We start from the raw sequence: 25,090 nt of genomic DNA on the forward strand, positions 1-25,090 counted from the left end.
ATATAAAAATAGATTTTAATTTTCCCCCCATTTTTCCATAAAATAGCATATTCTGTGCAGTGTTCTGCTCTTTGTCCTTTTGACCTTTTCTCTTTACAAAAGCAGAGTTACCGTGTGATAGTTTTAACAGTTATAATGAATAATCTTGCTTATGTTCCGGTATATATCTAAAGTAAATTCTCAGAGGTGGATTTATTGAGTCAAAAAATAAATACATTTGTAATGTTGATAATCTCAAATTGTTCTCTTAGAGACTGTACCAATTTGTACTCTTCATTTGCCTTTTTTTGTGATCACTTAAGCAAGGTTGCCTCCATAAGTTTGGGGCTGATAAGAATACTAAAATGCTATATTTGACTTTAATAGGTTACATTTGGTAGGACAAATAGGTGTAATGCCACTAGTTAGCAAATGTAAGATCATAATTTGCCAAGAAGGTAGTTTTAGAGGTGTATAAATTATGAGGTTTGCTTCAGTGCAGTAAAGATGGAATCTGTGAAATGAGAGTGTTTAAAAAGATGAGCCAAGAATTAAGTAGCTGAAACTTATCAATTTTAAAAAGATTTTCTAGTTTGGGGAGGTAATTCTGATTGTACATACGATCTGGACATTAGGCCTAGACAGATTTTTCTCAGGAAGTATAAGAGACTAACTTAAAAATCAGTATAAGAAAAGAGAAATTAGAGAGGGGAGCTAGCTCTGCTCTCTCATCTTAAATTTCATGTCTCTTCAACATTTTACTTAGCTAGGAATGAAAAAGTTATATGAACTCCAGGGTTTTATGAAAACACTGAAATTCTAAGATTCCCGTGCACAGTTCTGTGCATGGACTGTGTTTAGAGTGGTAGAGAGGAGGAAGGAGCCTTGAAGAAAGAGGCAGTTGGTGAGGTTAAAGGAACACCACTTGAATGGAGTGTTACAGAAACTGCCAGAGAAGATGTTTAACTGTATCAGCAGTTATGAGATAATAAGGAACATTAAGTTTGTCAAAAGAAATGTCATTGATGACTGAAAATACCAGGTTGGGTACTTTGGTACCATGGAAATCAGATTACATCTGATTAAGAAATCTATCTATACTGACGAAATAATGAGTCCTATGGGCCCTTAATTTTTTTTAATGTTTTTTTTTTTATTGATTTTAGAGAGATAGGAAGAGAGAGGGAGAAGGAAGAAGGGAGGAGGGAGAGGGAGGGAGGGAGGGAAGGAAGGGGGGAGAGAGAGAGAGAGAGAGAGACTGAGAGAGAGAGACTGAGTGGTTGCCTCCTCTGTGTACCCCTACCGTAACCTGGGCATGTGCCCTGACCGGGAATCGAACTGGCAACCTTTCGGTGCATGGAAAGACACTCAGCCAACTGAGCCATACCAGCCACAGGGCTGGGCCCTTAATTTTGATGGAGGAAGAACAGTTTCAATTATTTTTTCCCCCCCAAAATTGAGACTACTTACCAAATTGAAGAATGAGGTGAGGTAGCTATTAATTTCTGTTAATTTTCTCACTTTAAAAATGTATATAAACTCAGATTCAAATTTTGTGCCAAGCATTAACAGAAAATTAGAGGCTTACTGATAAAATTGTCTGCCATAGTTCCTTAGGTGACAAACTTTTTAAATCATTTTCATGGTTTAAATCCATTAAAGTTTTATTTCATTTTCAAAAATATATTTTAAGAATCAAAATTATTTGCATGTTTTAGATGAACTTGAAGAAATGTTGAATCCAATGGGAACTGTTCAAACAAATCCATATACTGAGAATGCAACAGCTTTGCATATCAGATTCCCAGAGAATAAAAAACAACCTTATTATTACCCTCCCTTTGATAAGGTAAGATAATTATTTAAAGGCCCACTATGTGTGAAGTAATTGAATTATTAGTTCCTGGTTTATAGTTGAAGCTCTATATGTCTATTTCTATTTCTGTTTCAAAACATCACATAAATTGACAGCTTGGTTCAGTGGAAAGATCACTGAGCAGGGAGTCAACTCTGTTTAGTCCTGGCTTTGTCACTGACCAAGTGAGATATGTTATCTTTAGAGTTCAGGCTCCTCATTTATAAAATGAGGAAATCATAATTGTTCTCAGAGGTTTTTGTTTGTTTGCTTTTCAGTTTACAAGGCTGTAAATGAAGTTAGATGTAATTCTGAATATGTGAAATATGCCAGCATGTTGGTTCAGAGATTAAAGACATAATAACTGCTGTGTTAGAGTTGGTATTCAAGAAAAGATTTATGTAGAATATTACTTTTAGTAGGACTTCCTAAGGTACTATTATTTTTGTAGAATCTATACCAAGGATTTGCATTTCTAAACACATTTCCTTAATGTGGCATGTCTTGAGGATAAGGAGAGTATCATAGTATGTCTAATTTACATGCTAAGAGAGCTAAGTAAGCTGTCATATGTTTTATCTTCAGGTGTGGTATCTTTGTTTCAGGTATGATTGCTGATTTTTATGATGAAATCTTTGAGCAAATTCTCAAATAATAATATTTCTTTTATTTCCTTAATCCATTTGCGAACCAGCTACCTTTAAAAGTTGTTGTTATACTAAGTAGTATCTAATTATTCCACCTTTAAACTTAATTGTGTTTTAATGTTTAACACTATCAGACCTGTAGAGAGTAGATTTTAAAAGTAGTATGTAAATTAAATATGTAATTTAAAGTTTTTTCCTTGTATTTTAATTGAATTTTATTCATCTAAGAAATAGCTTTTCATTTCAGTTTCTTATAAAATGTTTTTCTCATCAATGCTTTGTGATCCTTACAATAGAAATCTTAAATATGTCAAGAACCCTCTCTCTTAGTGTACAATGAATAAAAAAGATACATTTTGACTCATTCATTACATTTATGCCATGGCTTTATTCCTTAGAATAGGAATAGAATAGTCCTAGCTGTGCCTGTTTGTGTGTGTAATTATGGTATATTTGACAATTGGGTATAATTTTTTTTTGGAATCAGATGAGATCACATTTCAAGCATTTTTACAAATATAACATCCTGTGCAAATATAAAGGTTTTTAATCCAATATTTCAAGAGAAGTCTAGTTTTTTAAAAATGTTTTATGTCAACATTGCATAAGTCCTCTCTAATCGGTCACTAAACTTTCCTTTGTCTTTGAAGATCAACTTGGGATGAAGATTTTAGTCTTTAAGTATGTCAGACACATTCATACTTATTGGATTTTCTTTAATAGTACAATTTTTTTTTTTTACATATTTTATTGATTTTTTACAGAAAGGAAGGGAGAGGGATAGAGAGTTAGAAACATCAATGAGAGAGAAACATCGATCAGCTAGCTCCTGCACACCCCCTACTGGGGATGTTCCTGCAACCAAGGTACATGCCCTTGACCAGAATCGAACCTGGGACCCTTGAGTCCCCAGGCTGACGCTCTATCCACTGAGCCAAACCAGCTAGGGCAATAGTACAATTTTTATAATAGTACAATTTTTTGGTGTTTTATAAACACCAAATCAAATAATACAGATATAAAAAGTGAAAGTTCCTCATATTCTTTTTCATGTTTTTTTTTGCTGTAATCTCCCATGCATTTTGCTTTTTAAATCAACTTTATTTTTATTGTTTAGTTTTAATAAACATAATCTCATTTTACTATTATAACAACCCTATGAAATAGGATGGGAATTATCCTTACATTTTACACATGAGGATATAGACAAATTATTAGCTTGTTACCTAACTCAGATATAGGTTCTCAGATTCTTTACCACTGATATTCTTCCTGAATTCATGGGGTCCCATCTTTTCAATAATTAGAGCCCTTTCAAACTTAATGATTTAAAAGGTATTTTTAGGTTGTCATTACTTTACACTTTTGATATCTGTTAATTCAGAAAAAAAGTGATGACAAATAACAAAACTTACTCTATCTTTAGTAACTCTCACATACCTTTTTATTTTCTTAATCAGAAGACATTTACCTATATTAAAAAAAAATTTTCCCACCTCCATATGCAAGCCACTGCTCACTTTATCTACAGACAATCCTAGTGCATCCTAGGAGTCACAGTCCCTTACCATTGGCTCCTAGTTATCTGGAGTTTAAAGATTGTGAATCACTGCACAATACCATTTTGCATTTCAAATTCATGTTTACATTATAAAGCATAGAAATGCCAGACTATATGTACAAGAAGTAAAGTCATTTATATTTAAAATTCACAAATACAGGAGCCAAAATTGATTTTTCAAATCTTTTTAAACAGATTATCGAAAAGGCAGCTGAGATTGCAAGCAGTGATAGTGCTAATGTATCAGTAAGTATCAAAGTTTTTAAATGACTCTTATTATAAAGTTGTGTTTATTATTAGCTACATCTCATTTACGGCAATGAACTTACAGAAGACTGTACTCATGCATATGTACATACTAATGTTTTGTTAAATGGCAGCTACCTGTAGGTGTCTGTGTTCCATGGTAAGCCCTTTTCTGAGATAAACACAAGTTCAGCTAGTTTGTAAAGGATGCTGTGACATCTCATAGAATAACTAGAGGCCCGGTGCACAAAATTTGTGCACGGGGGGGAGGGGTGTCCCACAGCCTGGCCTGCCCCCTCTCACAGTCCAGGAGCCCTCAGGGGCGGGAGGCGACCCAGCGATCAGGGAAAGGTGATGCTCCCATCACACCTCTGTTGCTGCCATTGCCAGCAGCGCAAGCCTCGGCTGGCCCTGGTTACCTGAGCCTCAGGTGGCCCTTGGTGGCTGGGCAGCCACCATCTGAGGCTTGCCTGTGCCTTGATCCGGCCCTGAGTGGCTGAGGGGCTGAGGGGACTGGGGGACCCTGGGGGCAGATGTGTGGAATGGCTGGGCCCACCTTGGGGTGGGCCTGGCCTTGCCCCATGCCTGTCGCCCCAGTGGGGCTGAAGGAACTGGGCTCCACCATCTTTGAGGGTATGTCAGTCAATTAGCATATTCCCTCATTGGCTGTGGGTGCCACCATATTTGAGGGTGTGACAGTCAATTAGCATATTCCCGCCTTATTGGCTGTGGGTGCTACCATCTTTGCGATGTTGTGAGGGTCAATTAGCATGTTCCCTCTTTATTAGATAGGATAATACTCTGAATATTATTCAGTTGAATGAGGAGGCTGTAATTTTCTTTTCCTTTTTAAATGTTTTTATTGATTTTAGAGAAAGGGGAAAGGAGAGGGGAAGAGAGCAAAACATCAGTGTGAGAGATAAACATTAATTGGTTGCCTTCCATATGCACCCTGACCCAGGCCAAACCCCAAACCTGGATGCGTGCCCTGACCGGGCTGATCAGGGGAAGGCACCAGCCCCATCACCCCGCTGCTGCTGCCACTGCCGGCCACCACAGCCGCCAAGGTGTTTTCATCAACACAGACTGCAGTCCCTTCACCACAAAAAAATGACAGCTTTCTTTAGGCATTTTTGAAATGTGTCTTTCATAGGATATGACATTTCTTCCTTCCTCCCTTCCTCCCTTCCTCCCTTCCTCCCTTCCTCCCTTCCTTCACCTGAGGATATGTTTCCATTGATTTTTAGGGAGCTTGGAAGAGAGAGGGAAAGACAGAGAGAAACATCAATGTGAGAAGGGACACTTCAATTGGTTGCCTCCTGCATGAGCCATGACCTGAGCCCCAGCCAGGGAGGAGCCTGCAACCTAGGTACATGCCCTTGATCAGAATCAAACCCAGACCCTGCAGTCGGCAGGCCGAGGCTCTGTCCCCTGAGCCAAACTGGCTAGAGCAGGATATGACATTTCTTAGCCCCGCCAGCAGCGGACCTTAGTTTTTCCTCCAGGAATGTGGTAGAAAAACCCTTACCAAGAACACTGCAAGTGACGGCATACAGGGACCTTAGCCAACTTGTCAGAAAAGGTGTTTCCTCTGCAGCTCACGCGCAGAGGCCCCCCTGCGTTGTGTCTGCTAGGCTGGGGGCATGCTGCCTGCCCAGATGCTCTCCCTCACTCCGTGGCCGGGGCATGGGATGCTGGCCTCATAGCTGGGGCGACGACACCAGCGTTCTGCCCTGGCTGCTATGGGCGCCTCCATCTTTGTGTCAAAGTGATGGTTAATTTGCATGTAACCCTTTTATTAGATTAGATATCTTTATTCTAATGGCTGTTTTTAGTTACCTTTTATTAGTTTTAATGTTGCTCTAATACTTTTGCCCAGGTTTGATGTATCCCCCATTTTTAAAATTGGGCATATAGTACAGTTAATAAATTGTGAAACCAAAAATGAAAGTTTTTTTTTCTATAACTCCCAGCAACTTTCCTCCTCAGAGATAACTAAGTAAACAGTTTAGCTTGTAGCTACCAATCCTTATGTAAGCATTTACCTTTATGTGTAATGATGGATCTTTTGCTTATTTCCAATTATTCTCCACTAAAATAGTGCTGTAATGAATATTTTGTACATACTTCTTTATACATGTGTGTATTTTATAGGGCGGATTCTTAGGGAAGAAATTATTACATTGAAAGATATGTGCCCTTTTTATAAGAATCCTTCCAAATTGCATACCATAAAAGATTGAAGCCCGGCTGGCATGTCTCAGTGGTTGAGCATCAACCTATGAACCAGGAAGGTCACAGTCCGATTCTCTTTCATGATGTTTTTATCTCTTTCTCCTCCCTTGCTTTCTGAAATCAGTAAAAAAAAATATTTAAAAAAACAAGATTGAAAATCTACAACCCCATCCGCACTGTGGAACAGTTCCTACTTTTTGCATTTTAATATGTTAATCCATTAGACAAAAAAGGTGTCACATTATTTTAACTTTTATTCCGTATTACTGATTAGGTTGAGGTTTGTTTGTTTTTTACTTTTAAAAAATGTCCTTAATCTTTTAAAAGACTTCTGCTTATTTCTTTTAAAAATGGGGTATACATCAAACTTGGGCAAAAATATTAGAGCAATATTAAAACTAATGTCACCTTAGTTCTTTCTGAGGAATTAAATAATCTTGTTTTAAAGTGGTCTTCTTTTGGCATCTTTCTTCATAATGGTTTTCTCAAATATTTGGTGATTCTTAATTTAGCTCTTTATTTTTTAAAAAATAGTTTATTGGTTTTTTACAGAGAGGAAGGGAGAGGGATAGAGAGTAAGAAACATCGATGAGAGAGAAACATCATTCAGCTGCCTCTTGCACACCTCCCACTGGGGATGTGCCCGCAACCAAGGTACATGCCCTTGACCGGAATCGAACCTGGGACCCTTCAGTCCGCAGGCCGATGCTTTATCCACTGAGCCAAACTGGCTAGGGCAATTTAGCTCTTTTTATATTGTGACTTCCTGGTTGTCTGCCTATTCACTGTAACCTGCCTTCAGTAACTGTAGGAGTTAGGGTAGACTGTGCTGATACTTTGGGTCGCTTGTATGTGGAGATTTCCAGACCTTCTGGGATAAGGTGGCTTCATAGGGCTCAATACCCATGCCCCTCACCTCAGTCTGGTGCCTATGCCATTGCTGTTTCACCTTAGTTCAGAGGAAAGGGCATGCCTGACCAAAGCAGCTGCTCCACCTTGATAACCCCACTGCTGATTCCCCCGGCTTCCTCCCATTCCATGTATCTGTTTATTCTGAGCTGGAGTTCCCCAGAACTGTGTTTCTCACAGTTGCATGGCTCTTAGCAGGTCTCATCCCTGGTTTTATCTGCTTTCTCTCATTAAGCATCTCTATGTTAGGCACTCTTTCTCCTTTCCCATAGCTGTTATTGGTTAGTACTTTTTAAAGGATAGGTTTTTTTTCAAACACTAGATGGCCTTTTGAATGACAGGAATGAATAGAATTGTTTCAATCTACTATTCATGTATATGCCAAAAGCAGGTTACATTCCTTAATATCATCATAAGTTGACTTGTTGAATTGTGTGTGTGTGTTCATTTTATAAGTGTTTATTAAAAAAACTGTAGGCCTAGTGCACGAAATTAGTGCACAGGTGGGGGGGGGGGCAAGGCCTGGCCTGCAATCAGGGCTGATTGGGGCCTTCAGGCTGCCAGCCAGGACCTTCCTTTATTCCTCTCCACCCTCTGGTTGTCAGCACACGTCATAGCAAGCGATCGAACTCCCAGTCTCCCGGTCAAACTCCCGAGGGGACACTTTGCACATTAACCTTTTATATATATAGATGTCTACAGCCCAGCCAGTGTGCCTCAGTGGTTGAGCATCGACCTGTGAACCAGGAGGTCATAGTAGGATTCCTAGTCAGGTCACATGCCGAGGTTACAGGCGCTCAGTCTCCTGAGTGGGTATGCAGGAGGCACCAATCAAGGATTCTCATCATTGATGTTTCTATCTCTCCCTCTCTGAAATCAATAAAAAATATATATTAAAAAAAACATGTATACATATGTTCATTGGTTGAATTTACCATCTCCTTACTAATGGACTTAATCTTACTCTTGGAATAACAACTTTTTAAAATTGTGGTAAAATACACATAACATAACATTTCCTATCTTAATCGTTTTCAAATATATAGTTCAGAAGTGTTATATGTGTTCAGAATATTTTTTTCTCTCCAAATATATATATTTATTGATCCAGAGAGGAAAAGGGAGGGACAGAGAGAAGCACCAGTGATGAGAGAGAATCATTGCTCGGCTGCCTCCTGCGCGCCCCCTACTAGGGATGGAGCCTGCAACCTGGACCTGTGCCCTGACCTGGAATTGAATGATGACCTCCTGCCTGATTCATAGGTCAATGCTCAACCACTGAGCCTTGCTCATCAGGGTCACCCCAAGTTTTAAAAGTGTTATTTTTAAAGCGAAGGCTGCACAGGTGCCGTTTGAATGAGCACAGGTTGTGACTTAGGCAGTTAGTGTCCTTTGTAGCCTTGTCAGGACGCAGCCTTTGCCATGTTTGTGTGTAGAGAGCATGTGTGTTTGTGTGTGGTGAGCGCTGAGCTGGAGTTGGGGCCACAACGGTGCATTTGCTCCCCTGCTGAGCTCCCTGCTGCTCGGGGTGTTCTGTCTGTTCCAGCTTCCGGGTCTTTGCCACTGCCCTTGGGGGGCGATGAGAAGGTCCCATGTGTTCACAATATTTTTAACACATTGTTAAGTGCAACTGCTTTCTAGAACTTTTTCATCTAGCATAACTAAAACTAAATCCACTTAAGTATTCTGTATTATCTTCCTATCCCCTCAACCCTTAACATTCACTATTCTACTTTCGTTCTCTATGAATTTGACCATCTAGATACCTCATATAAATGGAACCATACAGTATTTTCTTGTTTCGCACCTAGTAAGTAGAGTTCAAGGATTCTGCTAAATTTTCTATAATGCACAGGATGTCTTCCTACAACAAAATATCAGTAACACTGAGGTTGACAAGACTTGCTCTAAGCTGCGCCCTAACCAGTTTAGCTCAGTGGATAGAGCGTCAGCCTGCGGACTGAAAGGTCCCAGGTTCGATTCCAGTCAAGGGCATGTACCTTGGTTGCGGGCACATCCCCAGTAGTGGGTGTGCAGGAGGCAGCTGATCGATGTTTCTCTCTCATCGATGTTTCTAACTCTATCCCTCTCCCTTTCTCTCTGTAAAAAATCAATAAAATATATATTTTTTAAAAATTGCTCTAAGCTAAAACATCTGTGTTATAAATAAAGTAGTCTTATTTTCTTATGGTAGAAACTCGGGCACAAAACCTTATTGGCTGGCTTTGATGACTCAATCTTCAGTTCAGAGGTTCTGGGGATCTACCTAGAACAGCGGTTCTCAACCTGTGGGTGGCGACCTCTTTGGTGGTCGAACGACCCTTTCTCAAGGGTCGCCTAAGACCATTCTGTATATCAGATATTTACATTACGATTCATAACAGTAGCAACATTACAGTTATGAAGTAGCAACGAAAATAATTTTATGGTTGGGTCACAACATGAGAAACTGTATTTAAAGGGCCAGAAGATTGAGAACCACTGACCTAATTTTATGGTTGGGTCACAGCATGAGAAACTGTATTTAAAGGGCCAGAAGATTGAGAACCACTGACCTAATTTTATGGTTGGGTCACATCATGAGAAACTGTATTTAAAGGGCCAGAAGATTGAGAACCACTGACCTAGAATGTTTTCTTAGTAGAATGATTTTGAAGTCTTTACAACTTCAATTTTAGGGATAGGAAATATCAAACATGAAAATTTTTTTCAAACTTACGAAAACTTACAGGAAGAGTACAAAAATTCCCATATAACCTGCATCCAGTTTCCCCAACTGTTAACATTTGTTTTACCAAGTTGTGTTTTACCCCTTAATTCCTTAGTATGTAGTTCCTAGATACAAGGATATCCTCATACTTAATCAGAATGCATTCATAAAAATTAGAAAATAAAATATTGATAGTTCCGTTGTTTAAACTACGCATTGCATTCAAATTTAGCCAGTTGTCTCAATTATGTCCGCTATTGGGTACAGGATCCAACTCCGGATTGCTTGTTGTATTTCATTGTTGTGCGTCTTTCGTTCCCTTCAATCTAAAGCAATTGCTCAGCCTTTCCTTATTTTTAATGGCTGACTTTTTGAAGAATTCAAGCCAGTTACTTTGTAGAATGTCACTCACTTTGGATTGCCTAACGTTTTATCTATGATCAGAAACCAGCTATGCATTTTTAGCAGGAATACTATAGAAGTAATGGAGTGTTCTTTACTGCATTTTATCAGGAAGCAACAATGTCCATTTGTGTGATTAATATTGATACTAATTGTTATCATTTGATCTGCTAGGTTTTTCTCTATAAAGTTAGTATTTTATGGGAGGATATTTTGACTCCAAGTAGACATCCTGATTCACATTTTTACCCAATTGTTTTAATACTTATTAATATACTTTGCTTGAATCAATATTATTACAGTGGTTTGCCAAGTGCTGATTTTCAAATTTATTTTTCCTGATTGATTTATTAGTTGGCTTATACCATAAGATAGAGGTTTTCTTCTCCAATTTTTGCTTATTCTTTTTTTTAAGGTATAGTAATATAGATCCATTCATTTCTATTTTATTTAGTGACTTATAATTAATCTCTGTCATTTATTTTGATTTTCAAAATGACCCAGAGTTGGCCAGTGGCAGCCCATTCAAGCTCTCCTGTGACTTAAAAAAAAATTTTTTTTTAATTGATTTCAGAGAGGAAGTGAGAGGGAGATGGGGAGAGAGAAGCATCAATGATGAGAGAGAATCATTAATCGGCTGCCTCCTGCAGGCTCCCCACTGGGGACCTAGCCTGTAATGCAGGCATGTGCCCTGACCGGGAATTGAACCGTTGACCTCTCCATGCATAGGATGATGCTCAGCCAACTGAGCCACACCTGCCAGGGCCATTGGTTGATTCTTGTATGTGCCCGGATCAGGGATCGAATTGCAGTCTTGGCAAAGGGGATGCAGCTCTAATCAACTGAGCTACCCAGCCAGAGCTAAGTTTTCTTTTAAAACATAATATGTTTGGTTTATCTTTTTGTTTGTTTGTTTTTGATAGAAACTGAAAACTAAAGAAGAAATTTAGTCCAAATATTAACTTCTTTTTAATCCAGATTGCAATTCTGCCACCTAGTGTTTGCATATGGATTTTTAGGAAACAATATTTTCCCTTTTTCAGAACTGCTTGAGAATAATTCTTCCCTTTATTCTTAGCTTACAGATGTTATATTTGACAATAAAACTTTAAAAGGAGAAATCATCTTTATTAATCTTTTTGAGGAATTCAATTTTAGTTATCTCACATGTTAAAGCTGGTAAATTGTTTATAAATTCATTGTATAAAATTTGCTAAGTGTTTGCCAGGGATGTTTGCACAGTTCATATAATGTATAATTTTACTTTCTTAGAGTCGGGGTGGAAAAAAGTTTCTTGCTGTACTGAAGGAAATCTTGGACAGGGATCCCTTGTCTCAGCTGTGTGAGAATGAAATGGATCTTATTTGGACTTTGCGACAAGACTGCAGAGAGAACTTCCCACAGTCACTGCCCAAGTTATTACTATCGATCAAGTGGAATAAACTTGAGGATGTTGCTCAGGTAACAAAAGATCACTTCTGTAACACCTTTTGGGAGTATGTTACTTTGTTGTTTTTGTGTAAATTGTCTTTTCCTACATAGTAAGTATATGTGTATAGGTTGGCTAATTTTCTACAAGAGAAATTTTGAGATTTTTTAACTGTTATATATAATCTAAGTAGTAGTCCAGAAAATATTAAGATTTAAAGAGCCCAGATTCTGTGTAGATTTTCTGTATCTTTCACTAAACACAGTAAAAACAGTGGTTTTGGTAATAATAATTATACACACACACACACATATATGTATAGTAATTACTGACAGGTTGTAGGTCCTGGGTTACTTCTAACAGTTCAGTGAACTCCAAAGTTTTAATCTTAAGATCCTTTGCAGTGGCTGTTCTACAATGAGTATATTATTTGAAAATTACCTCCATTTGTGGAAGTTAACATTTTAGAACCTAAACCATTCAGCTCAATTTTAACATTCATTCTCTTTGGCAGAGTTGAATGTTTGCCTTTAGGCAGAATAGAGAAGGGGAAAAAATTTTGCTTCCAAAAGGCCACTAAATTTTAACTCCTTTTTTGATTTTTTAAGACTGTCAAAAAACACCAGCATTTATTAAATTTAATTGACCATAAATGGTCTATAGAAAGATCCTTGAAATAGTTTGTAATCACAACAAATACATTTGGAATATTGAAATAACCAAATTTGTTTATTTAGTTGAATTAACCCAGTGTTTTGTTTTGTTTTTTTAAATTAAATCTTTATTGTTCAGATTATTACATTTGTTCCTCTTTTTTCCCCCCCATAACTCCCCTCCTCCCAGTTCCCACCCCACCCTCTGCCCTCACTCCCCACCCACTGTCCTCATCCATAGGTGCACGATTTTTGTCCAGTCTCTTCCCGCATCTCCCACACCCCTTTCCCCCCCAAGAATAGTCAGTCCATTCCCTTTCTATGTCCCTGATTCTATTGTAATCACCAGTTCATTCTGTTCATCAGATTATTTATTCACTTGATTCTTAGATTCACTTGTTGATAGATGCATATTTGTTGTTCATAATTTGTATCTTTACCTTTTTCTTCCTCTTCCTCTTCTTAAAGGATACCTTTCAGCATTTCATATAATCCTGGTTTGGTGGTGATGAACTCCTTTAGCTTTTCCTTATCTGTGAAGCTCTTTATCTGACCTTCAATTCTGAATGATAGCTTTGCTGGATAAAGTAATCTTGGTTGTAGGTTCTTGGTATTCATCACTTTGAATATTTCTTGCCACTCCCTTCTGGCCTGCAAAGTTTCTGTTGAGAAATCAGCTGACAGTCGTATGGGTATTCCCTTGTAGGTAACTGAGTTTCTTTCTCTTGCTGTTTTTAAGATTCTCTCTTTATCTTTTGCTCTTGGCATTTTAATGATGATGTGTCTTGGTGTGGTCCTCTTTGGATTCCTTTTGTTTGGGGTTCTCCGCGCTTCTTGGACCTGTAAGACCATTTCTTTCACCAGGTGGGGGAAGTTTTCTGTCATTATTTCTTCAAATAGGTTTTCAATATCTTGCTCTCTCTCATCTTCTGGCACCCCTATAATTCTGATGTTGGTACGCTTGAAGCTGTCCCAGAGGCTCCTTACACTATCCTCGCATTTTTGGATTCTTTTTTCATTTTGCTTTTCCGGTTGGGTGTTTTTTGCTTCCTCGCATTTCAAATCATTGACTTGATTCTTGCGCTCCTCTGGTCTGCTGTCGGGAGTCTGTATAATATTCGTTATTTCAGTCCGTGTATGCTTAATTTCTAGTTGGTTCCCCAATATAACATCGAGGGTCTCATTAGTTTTCTTGTAGATCTCATTAAGTTTATCGGCGGCTTCTAAACAGTTCTTGAGAGACCTTAAAAGTGTGGTTCTGAACTCTATATCTTCCATTGACAATTTTGTCCTGTTTCTTTGTCTCTGCATTTTGTTATGCTTCCTTGGTGCACCCCCTAGTGGTCTTTGTGTGCAGTCTTATAGTTAAACCTTGATTGTTGTAGCTAATACCAGGGAGGGTTTGACTTCCAGGCCAAGTGGCTATGAGAATCAGCTGTGTCTGCAGTGAGAGAACTTCTGTCCTCTAGGGAGGTGCTAATCTAGCCTTTGCCTGAGGCTATCCGGCAAATGCCTGTGTGCAGGGCTTGGGCAGGGCGGGTCCTGCAGGATCAACAGGGTGGGCCGGAGAGAGCAGTTATGGCGGCTCTCAGTTCTGTCCCCAGGGGCTCTGCCTCTCTGAGTCCCAGCACCCGCTGCAAAGCTCGGAGAGAAAGCTGCACTCGCTCTGACCAAAGCCAGACAGTCCCGCTTCTCCCGTTTGAGTCTGGGTCCCTAAAGACTCGCCTGTATCTGGAGCTCAGAGTCTGCGACTCCCTCCCGATTGAAAACGCCAACCGCGCCCTCCGCCGCCAGCCCGCTCCGCGCACTCCGCACCTCAGAATTTGACTTCAGCACTGCGCCTCCTCTGAGTGTCCGTATGCGTTTCTCTTTCCTCCTAGTTGTAGGACTTCCACTCAGCCAGCGTTCCTGTGGTTCTGGGTGATGTCCGTTCCGTTTTTTAGTTTCACTTTTGAAGTAGTTGTTCAAGGCAGCAAACTCCGGCGTTAACCTATGCCGCCATCTTGGTTCTCAAACCCAGTGTTTTAAAGAGTCTTTTGGGCTTAGTAAATCTATAATGACTTAAAAAATTTATTTTAACGATATGCATTTTTTAAATCTTTGTTACAGTTTTTCTTCCCAAATTAAATGTAGAAAGGATTTCTTTTGAGTTTATTTCTTAATGATTTTTTTGACCATGTTATATAATTATATTTATTATGGGTCTTGTTTAAACTGTTTCTATAGTTAGACCACATGCACATTATTTACTCTAAAAAGTAACTAATTTTGTCCTTTAGATATGTTTTATTGTTGTTACATCTTATTTAAATTCAAGCGTAGTTTTCTATGAGCCCTCATAATGGTGGCATACCAGATGTAAACATTTTTTTGTTGGCACATTTGCCTACTTCTCATGGGTAGTGCTCAGTTCTAAGTACTTCCTGATCCCACCCTCCACCAAGAAATACATCATATTATTTTGTATAAAATTATAGAGTAGGAATCATTACTTGCTGTATACTTAAACGATACCTGAGAAAGAGGTTTTACTGTATGTCAGTTGTCAGAAAATGGAATGAAATGAATTAATTTATGGTTAATATTTCCTTATTTGTACCCTAGGGACAGTAATTTTTATATTCAGGAATTTAGCATGCTTATCTCATTTCCATGAGGGAATCTAGAGCATTATTTTCAGATAGTTTAACGTCCTCATAGACTAGAGCATTATTTTCAGATAGTTTAACATCCTCCATTTTGACGTTAAAAGAAAGCTAGGAGTGTAACTTAATACTCAAGTAGAAACACCTAAATGAGTGTAAATAAGTGTGTGAAAGCATGAATTTCACAATCCTAATCTCCTTTTTTAGTAATGTAGAAAAAAATTTAATAGAATAAAAAGTAATGTGATTTGGCTTTTCTCTCAACCCTGCCCAATTGCCAGTTATAGTAAACTGGTACAAAAGAATGTAATTGTATTTTCAGTAAATCTACTACCTTAAAATGTGAAGAGTCGGAAGCCTGGTGCGTAGTTTGTACTCTGACTCTACAAGTAGTCTCCCATTAATCCACAGGAAAATATTCTGTTGGCATAATGTACAAGGGGTTTCAGTGGTCTTTGCAGCAGGCAAATAATTAGTCAGCATTGCTTTCACTATTTATATGGCTGAAACTGATTATTTCCCTCCCATGTTGGTTTCTGTAGGTTTCTGCAAACTAAAGTGATGGGTTTTGGTAATTTATTTATGTTTATATAATTGATTTTTAAATAATTATAAATAATCTTACCAAAGTTAATTACTTTTCAATAGTAGGGCTGTTTTTAATCCACAACATAGTTGAACCTCAAGTATTAGAGTATCATATATCCTTTGCAGTATTGTTTTTGTGGAGTAATGTATTCCGAGTGTTAACTCGAGATGCTGGAGCTTTTTTTACTATTGTTTCAGACCCTCAGGAAATAGTGCCCCTAAGTCCTCTGTCCATAACGAGGACTGTTGGTCCTTGATGGCCTTGAGCAAAGGGTGGAGGGGGCCCCATCAGTGATAAAAAGTGGGGTGTGGTGGGTATTTCATATCTTTAAATCAGTATTTCTCAAACTTTTTTTAATTTTACACTCCTTAGGAGCCTTTTAGTCTCTTAATAGCCTCATTCCCATGAGATTTGATGCCACAGACAAGTATATGTCTGTTTATGTACTGTATGTCTATATATGCTTTAAAATACATGAAGAACAAGTATATAGCTTATTTTTATTCAATGCAACTTTTAAGAATAATTAAACAAAATTTTAAGGTAGGTAAAAGTTAAAATAAAATAACATTTTACTGTTTGTTGAAAATTTTTGATGTAATTATGTAAATTATAATAAGTTTTATATGTATCAATTTACATAAATGTATTCTAATAATAGCAAGGTAATAAAATCTTTAAAACTTATTCAAGAGCTATTTTGTAAATATAAAACTATTGAAAAATTAAGTTAATTTCTTAAATTATCTTTAGTAAACTTTGAAATTTCTTTGATACAAGAAAATACCTTTTAGCTATTCGATATTCAGATATTACTGATTTTAGGGGGGCACTGACATAATTAATGAGGGGTTGAATAATTTGTAGAATTAAATAATAAAATATAAACTATTTTTATTTAATTCTCAAAGCCTAAATCTCACATCACAGCTCAAATGTCATACACAAGGCAGCTAGCAGGTAGTAACAGATCACCTCTCACAACATGACTTTGAGTTTGGGGCAGTCAGCTGAGAGACCGTTCTCCAGTCATTGCCATCTATTTGCCATAGTTTGTAACTTATCTTGTATCTATTTTGTGTTTTCTCCCTGGACTTGATGTCAGCGATAACCAAGGAAACCCAACAAGATAAATATTAAGGAAAGGGATTTTATTAGATAGAATTGAGCTTTAGAAAGCTACATTCATAATTACCAAAAAATGTTTTTGCTCTCCATAACCAATTTTCTTCCCACTTAACCATCCTGATAAGAATGCATGCTATAAACATATCAAAAATGTGAGGAGGAAGCTCCTGCCAAGAGCAATCCTGATGAGTCTCACTGTGCTCTGATAGGATGCAGATAAAATATAAACCAGTTTTACTTAATTCTTTATATATATATATATATATGAGGTAGGGAGAGAAAGAGGGAGAGAGAGAAAAACATCAATGATGAGAGCCCTAGCCTGTTTGGTTCAGTGGATAGAGCATTGGCCTGCGGACTGAAGGGTTCTGGGTTCGATTCTGGTCAAGGGCACATGCCTGGGTTGCGGGCTCAATCCCCAGTAAAGGGGCGTGTAGGAGGCAGCAAATCAATGATTCTCTCTCATCATTGATGTTTCTCTCTCTCCCTCTCCCTTCCTCTATGAAATCAGTAAAAATTGTATTGAAAAAAAGAAACATTATTCTTAATTCTTAAATTCTTAAAGCCTAAGTTTTGCACAAAAGCTCAAAAGGTTTGAGCTTTTTGGAACTCAGGTTTTCAAAGATGGGGCCATGTGTACCCAAACCTGTCCTCCACCTGTAGTCCCAGCTTATCTCCCCAAGGGATTCTTTTTTATCCGAAGTCTGGTCCATTTCTAAGTGGCATCTGCAAGTAAAAGATTAATTGTGTTTGTCTTGTTTATAGAAAATAAACAACTAGGGACTATTTATTTCTAATGAGTTACTTATTATGATTTAGGGCTTAAGCATGTTATGGTCAATAAAAAGTTCCATCAAGTCATAAGATTCTTTTAAAATATTAAGAGTTAAAAGTAAACCCCCTCAAAATAATTTTATGTTGTTATTAATGGACTTTACATGTAAATCGCTCATCATTAATTTGAGCATTGCCACTTATATTTGTACTTTGAATTTTACCTTTAAGTATTTCTTGATCATTTTGTGCACACGCACTCTTCCTCCTCCCTCACCCTCTCTTTCTTTCCTTTTAAAATTATTTAATGGGCATTGATTGTGGAACTCATATATTCAGTGCATCATCTATTTCCAAGTATTTAATAGCTTTTATTTTCTGCTTATCTATAGAATATTTCAACTGTGACAATTTTTACTATTCCATATTAACAGGAATGGGTTTTTGAGGCCTCTGTAATTGCAAGTATGCTTCTCCTTTTGACCCATCTCTTCTCCTCACCCCTATAATTTCTGAACCAGTTTCAATTTTTAAACAGCTTCAGGCACTACTTCAGATTTGGCCTAAACTACCTCCTCGGGAGGCCCTGGAGCTTCTTGATTTCAACTATCCAGATCAGTACGTTCGGGAATATGCTGTAGGCTGCCTGCGACAAATGAGGTATCTTCTGCAGTTGGCTTTTTGGGGGGCAAGGGATTACTTGGGTGTGGATAGAGAAGGTAATGTCTGCTTGAATATCTAATAAGAAAGGAAAAGGCTAGGAATTATTCAGAATTTAAAGCATTTGTGTTCTCTCTCTCCCTCTCTCTCTGCATTTACTCTATATTGTAAAACAAAAACATACTGGATCAGAGGTCCCCAAGATCACCCTCAGGTTCTGTGATTCACTAGGATGACTCATAGGACTCAGCATATAATCATACTCTTGGTTATGATTTATTACAGCAAAAGGATACAAAGCAGAATTGGCAAAGGAAAAAGATTCATGGGGCAAAGTCTGGAGGAAACCAGGCAAGTTTCTAAGGTTCCTTTCCCAGTGGAATCAAACTAAATTACACTTAATTTCCCCCAGTAATGAGTTGTAACGACACATTTGAAATGTCTACAAGGGAAGCATTAGAGACTTGGTGGCTAGGGTTTTTATTGGGGGCTAACCACAAGCTCCCTCTATCTAGCACATACCAAAGTTCTAGAGTTCCAGAAGAAAAATGGGTATTCAGCATAAAATACCCTGTTTGCTTAGTGTAGGCACATTGAGCTACTCTTTTCTGTTAGGTTGGTAGAAAGCCTTTTAAATCTGTTTCCAGATGCCAGCCAAGGGCCAGCCTTTTTCAAAGGATAGCAGTTAGGCCTGCTGTGTTAACTCTTTTTTTCTCTACCACTCAGAATTAATAAATGTTAGTATTTTGTAATGATTATTTAATTTAAATTTTTAAGTAAATAACATTACAATTAAAGATGAAGTCCTTGTAGTTTCCTTACTGAGCCCTGATTTTTTTTCTTTCACTTTCCAGAGACAGCCATAATCATGAATTTGGTATTCTTCTATACTACATTTTCTGCTTTACCACACCTCTATATCTATAAAAATATAGATACAGAATGACAATATAATACATTTAAAGTTCACACAAATGTGTTTTGCTGTATGTATTATTTTACACCTTGCTTATTTTTAAAATTCAACATTAGATTTTTGTGGTCAATCTCTCTCATTACATATAAATGTAGTTTATCTTTTTACCACTATGTAATATTCTGTCACAAGGATATATCTTAATTATTTCATTCCCCTATTGAGGAACAGTTTAAGTTCTCTCTAGATTTGTCTGTTATAAGCAATGCTGCAGTGAATATGCTTGTACAGTCCCCTTTGGTCAATACTGTGTGGAAATTTATGGCATTTACTTGTGGACTTGGGATTCATATCTTACCCGACTACTAGAATTGCCTCTGATGGGAGTGTGTTTACATGTGAATGGTTTTGGGATGGACACCCAATAGAGAACCACTAATCTTAATTCAACTCATGTTAATTACAATATTATGTTATATTAATTCAGTGGTTCAATACTCACAAATGCACTCATTTCTTATCCTTCAGACTACTTAAAGTTAAGATTTTAATTGTACATTCATTATCTGGGAGAAGGAATTATTTAATCCTAATGATAGAGGAAAATAAATTGCCACAGTACTGATACAGTTTTGTTTTTAAAAACTGATTGCTTGACTGAGTACACAACTTTTTCAACATGACCAGAAATCACTACTTAATTTTGTTGTAACTCTGGCCGATTGTAAGTGCAATCATCACTTGTATCAACCTAAATAATTTAATAAAAATGCCCCATATATCTGTTCTTTGCTCCCTTCCACTCTCCCTCCTGCTGAAATCTTCAGCTTTTCTTGTGTTATTGTAATAGTAGAACAGTGAATGTAACCATGCAACAAGCCTGACCCAAGAGAACCATTGTGTTTCAGTAAGTTAATATTCAATCGTTTGATAGGAAGGGATCGTTTTCTGGCACAGGATGTTAAGTGACTTACTATGTGTTTTTTGTTTTTTTAGCGATGAAGAACTCTCGCAATATCTTTTACAACTGGTGCAAGTTTTAAAATATGAGCCTTTTCTTGATTGTGCCCTCTCTAGATTCCTATTAGAAAGAGCACTTGCTAATCGGAGGATAGGGCAGTTTCTATTTTGGCACCTTAGGTAAGTGTTTTATAACATCTCGGGGAATAAGGTATCCCTTCCTGTTTCAAATGTATATACATTCTTTAAGGGAGAAAAATTGGATAGAAGTTAGTTGAGAGATTTAGTCAATTGTGTGATATGAGTCAGATCTTTGTAACTATCTTTAAATTGGTAATACTACGTTTTCACTACAAAAAGCAAATAAGGTAATATGTAAAATATTTGGATTTCCTGGGATAAAGAAAATTAAGTAACTATAAAATTTCATACCTTTTTGTACTATGATGTTTAAAGAATTGAAAAGTTGACCACCCCACTAAAATTTTTTAGCAAGAGGATGTGCTTTTTTCTTTGGTTGGCATCACAAGTTAATTTTATCCTATATAATAAAGAGCTAATATGCTAATTAGACCACACAACCAAATGTCCTTCAGAATGACCTTCCAGACAAAGTCGGGGCAGCGAGGGCCAAGGCAAGCTGCTCTGGCTGCAAGGGCCTAGGCAAGAACCACCTTCCTGCACTACCAGTGGGTGGGGGGCAGGGCCAGTGAGCCTGCACCACCAGGCCAGCCATGGCAGTCCCGGCACACCCTCCCCCGGCCCCTTCGGCAGAGGCGGTGGGAGAGGGGGCTGCGAAGTCCCAGTCTGGTCCTGGCACCATGCCTTCCGCGGATGTGGTGGGAGAGGGAGCGGCTCGGTCCCGGCACCTCTGCAGAGTTGGGACAGGGCGTGACAGTGGTGCCTCAACTTCCCACAGCCAGGGCCTCAACCTCCCACAGCCCCTCTCCTGGCCAGCTCAGCTTCCCCCTACCACCTTCCCCAGCACCAGTAGTAGGGGGTGGGGCCAGTGCTAAGGAGCAACAAGCCAGATTCTTGCTGAGCAGCGTTACACCCCCCTTGTTAACCTCCCCCCACCTCCCCATTCAGCCAGAAGCCAGGCTCACTGCTGGCAAGCACAGTGGCAGTGGCGGGAGCCTTTCCTGCCCCCACGGCAGGCAGACAGTAAGGAGCGAGGATTCCTGGACTGGGAGAACCCCTGACTGTGAGAGGGATATCTGTGTGCCGGCTTAGGCCCGGGGGTTAGGAGGGAGGTCCAGGCCTAAGCCAGCAGGCGGACATCCCCCGAAGGGTCCCAGACTACGAGAAGGCACAGGCCGGGCTGAGGGACACCCTCTCCCCACCCCACCCCCCCACACACACCCAGTGCATGAATTTTGTGCACTGGGCCTCTAGTAATAGAATAAAGAAGTCATTACTTTCATTTGGTGAATCTAAAGTGTTTGATAAACCATCATAATATTAACTTTCTGCAGATCAGAAGTGCACATTCCTGCTATCTCCATACAGTTTGGTGTCATCCTTGAAGCGTACTGCCGGGGAAGTGTAGGGCACATGAAAGTGCTTTCCAAGCAGGTATCAGCTTTTTGTTTTGTTTGTTTTAAATATATTTTTATTGATTTCAGAGAGGAAGGGAGAGGGAGAGAGAGATAGAAACATCAATGATGAAAGAGAATCATTGATTGGCTGCCTCCTCCACACCCCCTACTGGGGATGGAGCCTGCAACTCAGGTATGTGCTCTGACTGGGAATTGAACCGTGACCTCCTGGTTCATTTCATAGGTCAACGCTCAACCACTAAGCCATGCCAGTCGGGCAATATCAGCTTGTTTTAATCTTCATATTCAATTTGCCACATGGTACTTGAAAATTGCATAATTTCTTCCATTTCATTACTTATAGAGGTTTTAGTAACTGAATCTTACTAACATTTTTTTTAAATAAAAATTTAAGTCAAAAAATGAAGTTTCAACAAATTTAGCAGATCCAGGAGAGCCAATAGTATAAGTTTTGGTCTGAAAGCAGACAAGCTTGGCACTTAAGGAGAGCCCATGTTTCAGTTCAAGTCCAAAAGCGGGAAAAGAGCTTTGTCCACGTTCAAGGCAGTAAGACAGGTGGAATTTCTTCTTCCTCACAGGAGGGTCTGCCTTTTGTTCTTTTCAAAATTTCATGCTTGGATGAGGCCCACTCACATTAGGGAGGGCAATCTCCTTTTCTCAGTCTACTGATTCAAATGTTAATCTCACCTGAAAACACCCTCACAGACACACCCAGATTAATGTTGGAACAAATATCTGGACATTCCATTGCCCAGTCAAGTTAATACATCAAATTAACCATGGTAGATTAAGCATCCATATGCAGAATGTTAAACCATACTTAATCTCCAAATAAGGGCAACAACAAGGTCAAAATTTCACCTAACATGATACAGCTACTCTGAGTATAACTAAAAATGCACTGACCTCTTTCCCCGAAGAGGAGGTGATGTCCTTGAGTGGTGTTTATTCTTCTCCTTGATATACTATAAATTAAATACCATGATGTAAAATTAACAACATTTAAATACTGTAATATAAAGTCAATTTATCTTATGTTTCATGATAAGGGAATAAGAACAAGAAGAAACAGACATTTCCTATAAACACACCACACATGAACACATAACAAAATGAGGAGATATTCATGACAATTAGTCCTCATTTATGTAAGTGGTCACATGGTCATACCTGGTGTTTATTACTACCTTCTTCCAACCTATTCTGTGTTTCCTTTGCCTTTAGCAAGTTCCTCGGTTGTGGTTCTTTACCTGCTGGAATGACTCAAACCTTCATTCTTAAAGAGTGTAGGCCATTAGTAGTCCTGCCTCGATTGGCTTATAGTTTTCCATTGACCTTAATCACAGAGCCTGATAATACCAAGCGATCTATATTCTAGACATATTCTTCCTTACCTCCATTGTGGAGCAGTAGGATCCTTGGTAGTCAGGATCAGTTACTCCAGCCAGCTTCGTGACACCCTTCTTTGCCTGTTCTCCCATGAGGAGCAAAACGGCTGGAAAGGAGTCTTCAAGTTCCATGGCATCATTGTTGTGTCTTCCAGTGGAAGCATTGTTCCCTTTGTAACTAAGATAACCATGCCAGGAGAGCATAAGGTCACAGGAACAGGAAACAAAAGTTTTGCTAGTTGATTACCATGAGAGTAATAGTGGTACCATCTCCGTTTCCACACCTTGATTCTAAGCCATGAATCCGAGCTATGGGAGAAACAGCACCATATATTGGCCACTAATTCAGAGCACATTCAGCCTTCTGGGGAACCTTGCCCCAGCTCTAGAAGGTATTACCACATAGCTGATGCTGTAACTGAGGCTTAAAAAGGCCATTTCACTGTTCTGTCAAGCCACTGCTTTAGGGTGGGGGGAATATGGTAAGACAGGTGAATTCCATGAGCACCGAGCCCCTTGCTGCATTTCATTTTTTGTGAAATGAGTTTCTTGTTCAGAAGCAAATGCTATATGAAATACCATGATAGATAAGGTGTTCTGTAAGTCCATGGATGTTAGTTTTAGCAGAAGCATTGAATGCAGGGAAGGCAAATTCGTAGCCACTACACTTTTCTAACTCATTTGCATTGCCAAGGAAACTCCCATAGGTTTTGAGAGATCGTTTTAATATTGATGATTTATAGTTCGTGTTGAAATGAATTATTTCTGATCCCTCCCTTTTGGAAAGCCCGTTAATGATGGTAGTAATAGCTAAGCACTTATTATGGGCCATTTATCCTTCACAACAATCTGGGATTGATACTATTAATCCCCTTAATTTTATAGTGCCCTTAAATCTATCTCATACCTATTAATGTCTCTTGTGTTCATGGCTACCACGCTAGTTTCACCCATTATCTTCTCACCTATATGTCTTCATTAACCTCCTAAATTGCACCCTTTCTTTTCATTCTTTTCCCCCCTCCCTTCACCCCTTTTCTTTACAGATAAAGTTATGTTTTTAAAATGTAGATGTATTATGTCATTTCCCTTTTTAAAATCCCTGCAGTAATTTTTATTGCATGGAGACTAAAAATCCAAACTCTTTGTCAAAGTCTGTAAGGCTACACTTGATGAAGTCCCTACTTCTTTGGCTTCACTCATATGCTCAACTCACACTGGACATTTTCTTGGTTCTCTGGGGACCTCAGCTTGACTTTTATAACAGCAGTCATATGACATATGTATGATCATATTAATCTTACTTTTTTTCCTATACTGATGAAATGCAAGGGGAAGACTACCCTTTACATGGCAGTTCTTGTTATCACTGTAGAGCTATAAAAAGACAAGGTGTTGAAGCACTTATGGCCATATGGGTATTCAGGACACTGTTCCAGGAAATGGATATCAACACATTAGTGATGGGGCATGAAAATTCCCAACTGTACAAACATGGAAGAAATTCAAATTTGAAATACTTCTAAAACTTCCTGTTTGCATAGCCCATTTTTTAGCTGGTTCCCTTTTCACCACTGTTTGTACAGCTTCTGGAATTGTTGAGAAATGAAGTGTCTGTGGTTTTGACAGATGACTAACTTGGCAGGTTGGTCAGCCATCTCAATTTTATCATCAAGCTAATAGAAATTTCCCAGTTTTCTGTGAGCAAGCCCTCAACCTCTCTGTAGAAACTGTATCCCTGAATTCACCTCCTTACAGAGTCTTAGTAGTTTCCTTGAATAGGAGCAGAGTTCAAAAATGAAAATATGGTATAAAATAAATCTCATGTTCATGGAAATTCAAGCC

At 38.5% G+C, this 25,090-nt stretch overlaps 1 protein-coding gene across 8 annotated transcripts in view; it reads left to right on the forward strand.

Annotated features, from left to right (window-relative positions):
* Positions 1-25,090, forward strand: part of PIK3CB (phosphatidylinositol-4,5-bisphosphate 3-kinase catalytic subunit beta) — a 144,783-nt gene that overhangs the window by 94,656 nt on the left and 25,037 nt on the right. For 6 of the 8 annotated variants that reach the window (XM_036332409.1, XM_036332411.1, XM_036332414.1 and 3 more), the window contains 7 exons: positions 1,698-1,828; positions 4,238-4,288; positions 11,817-12,005; positions 18,301-18,422; positions 18,708-18,773; positions 20,335-20,478; positions 21,774-21,873. In XM_036332409.1, coding sequence (XP_036188302.1) covers positions 1,698-1,828; positions 4,238-4,288; positions 11,817-12,005; positions 18,301-18,422; positions 18,708-18,773; positions 20,335-20,478; positions 21,774-21,873 — 803 coding nt within the window. The remainder of the gene's footprint in view (positions 1-1,697; positions 1,829-4,237; positions 4,289-11,816; positions 12,006-18,300; positions 18,423-18,707; positions 18,774-20,334; positions 20,479-21,773; positions 21,874-25,090) is intronic. The other 2 variants (XM_036332412.1, XM_036332415.1) reach the window with 2 other exon arrangements.

The sequence above is a fragment of the Myotis myotis genome, unplaced genomic scaffold (genome assembly GCF_014108235.1).
Source record: "Myotis myotis isolate mMyoMyo1 unplaced genomic scaffold, mMyoMyo1.p scaffold_m19_p_13, whole genome shotgun sequence".
NCBI classification, from domain to species: Eukaryota; Metazoa; Chordata; class Mammalia; order Chiroptera; family Vespertilionidae; genus Myotis; species Myotis myotis.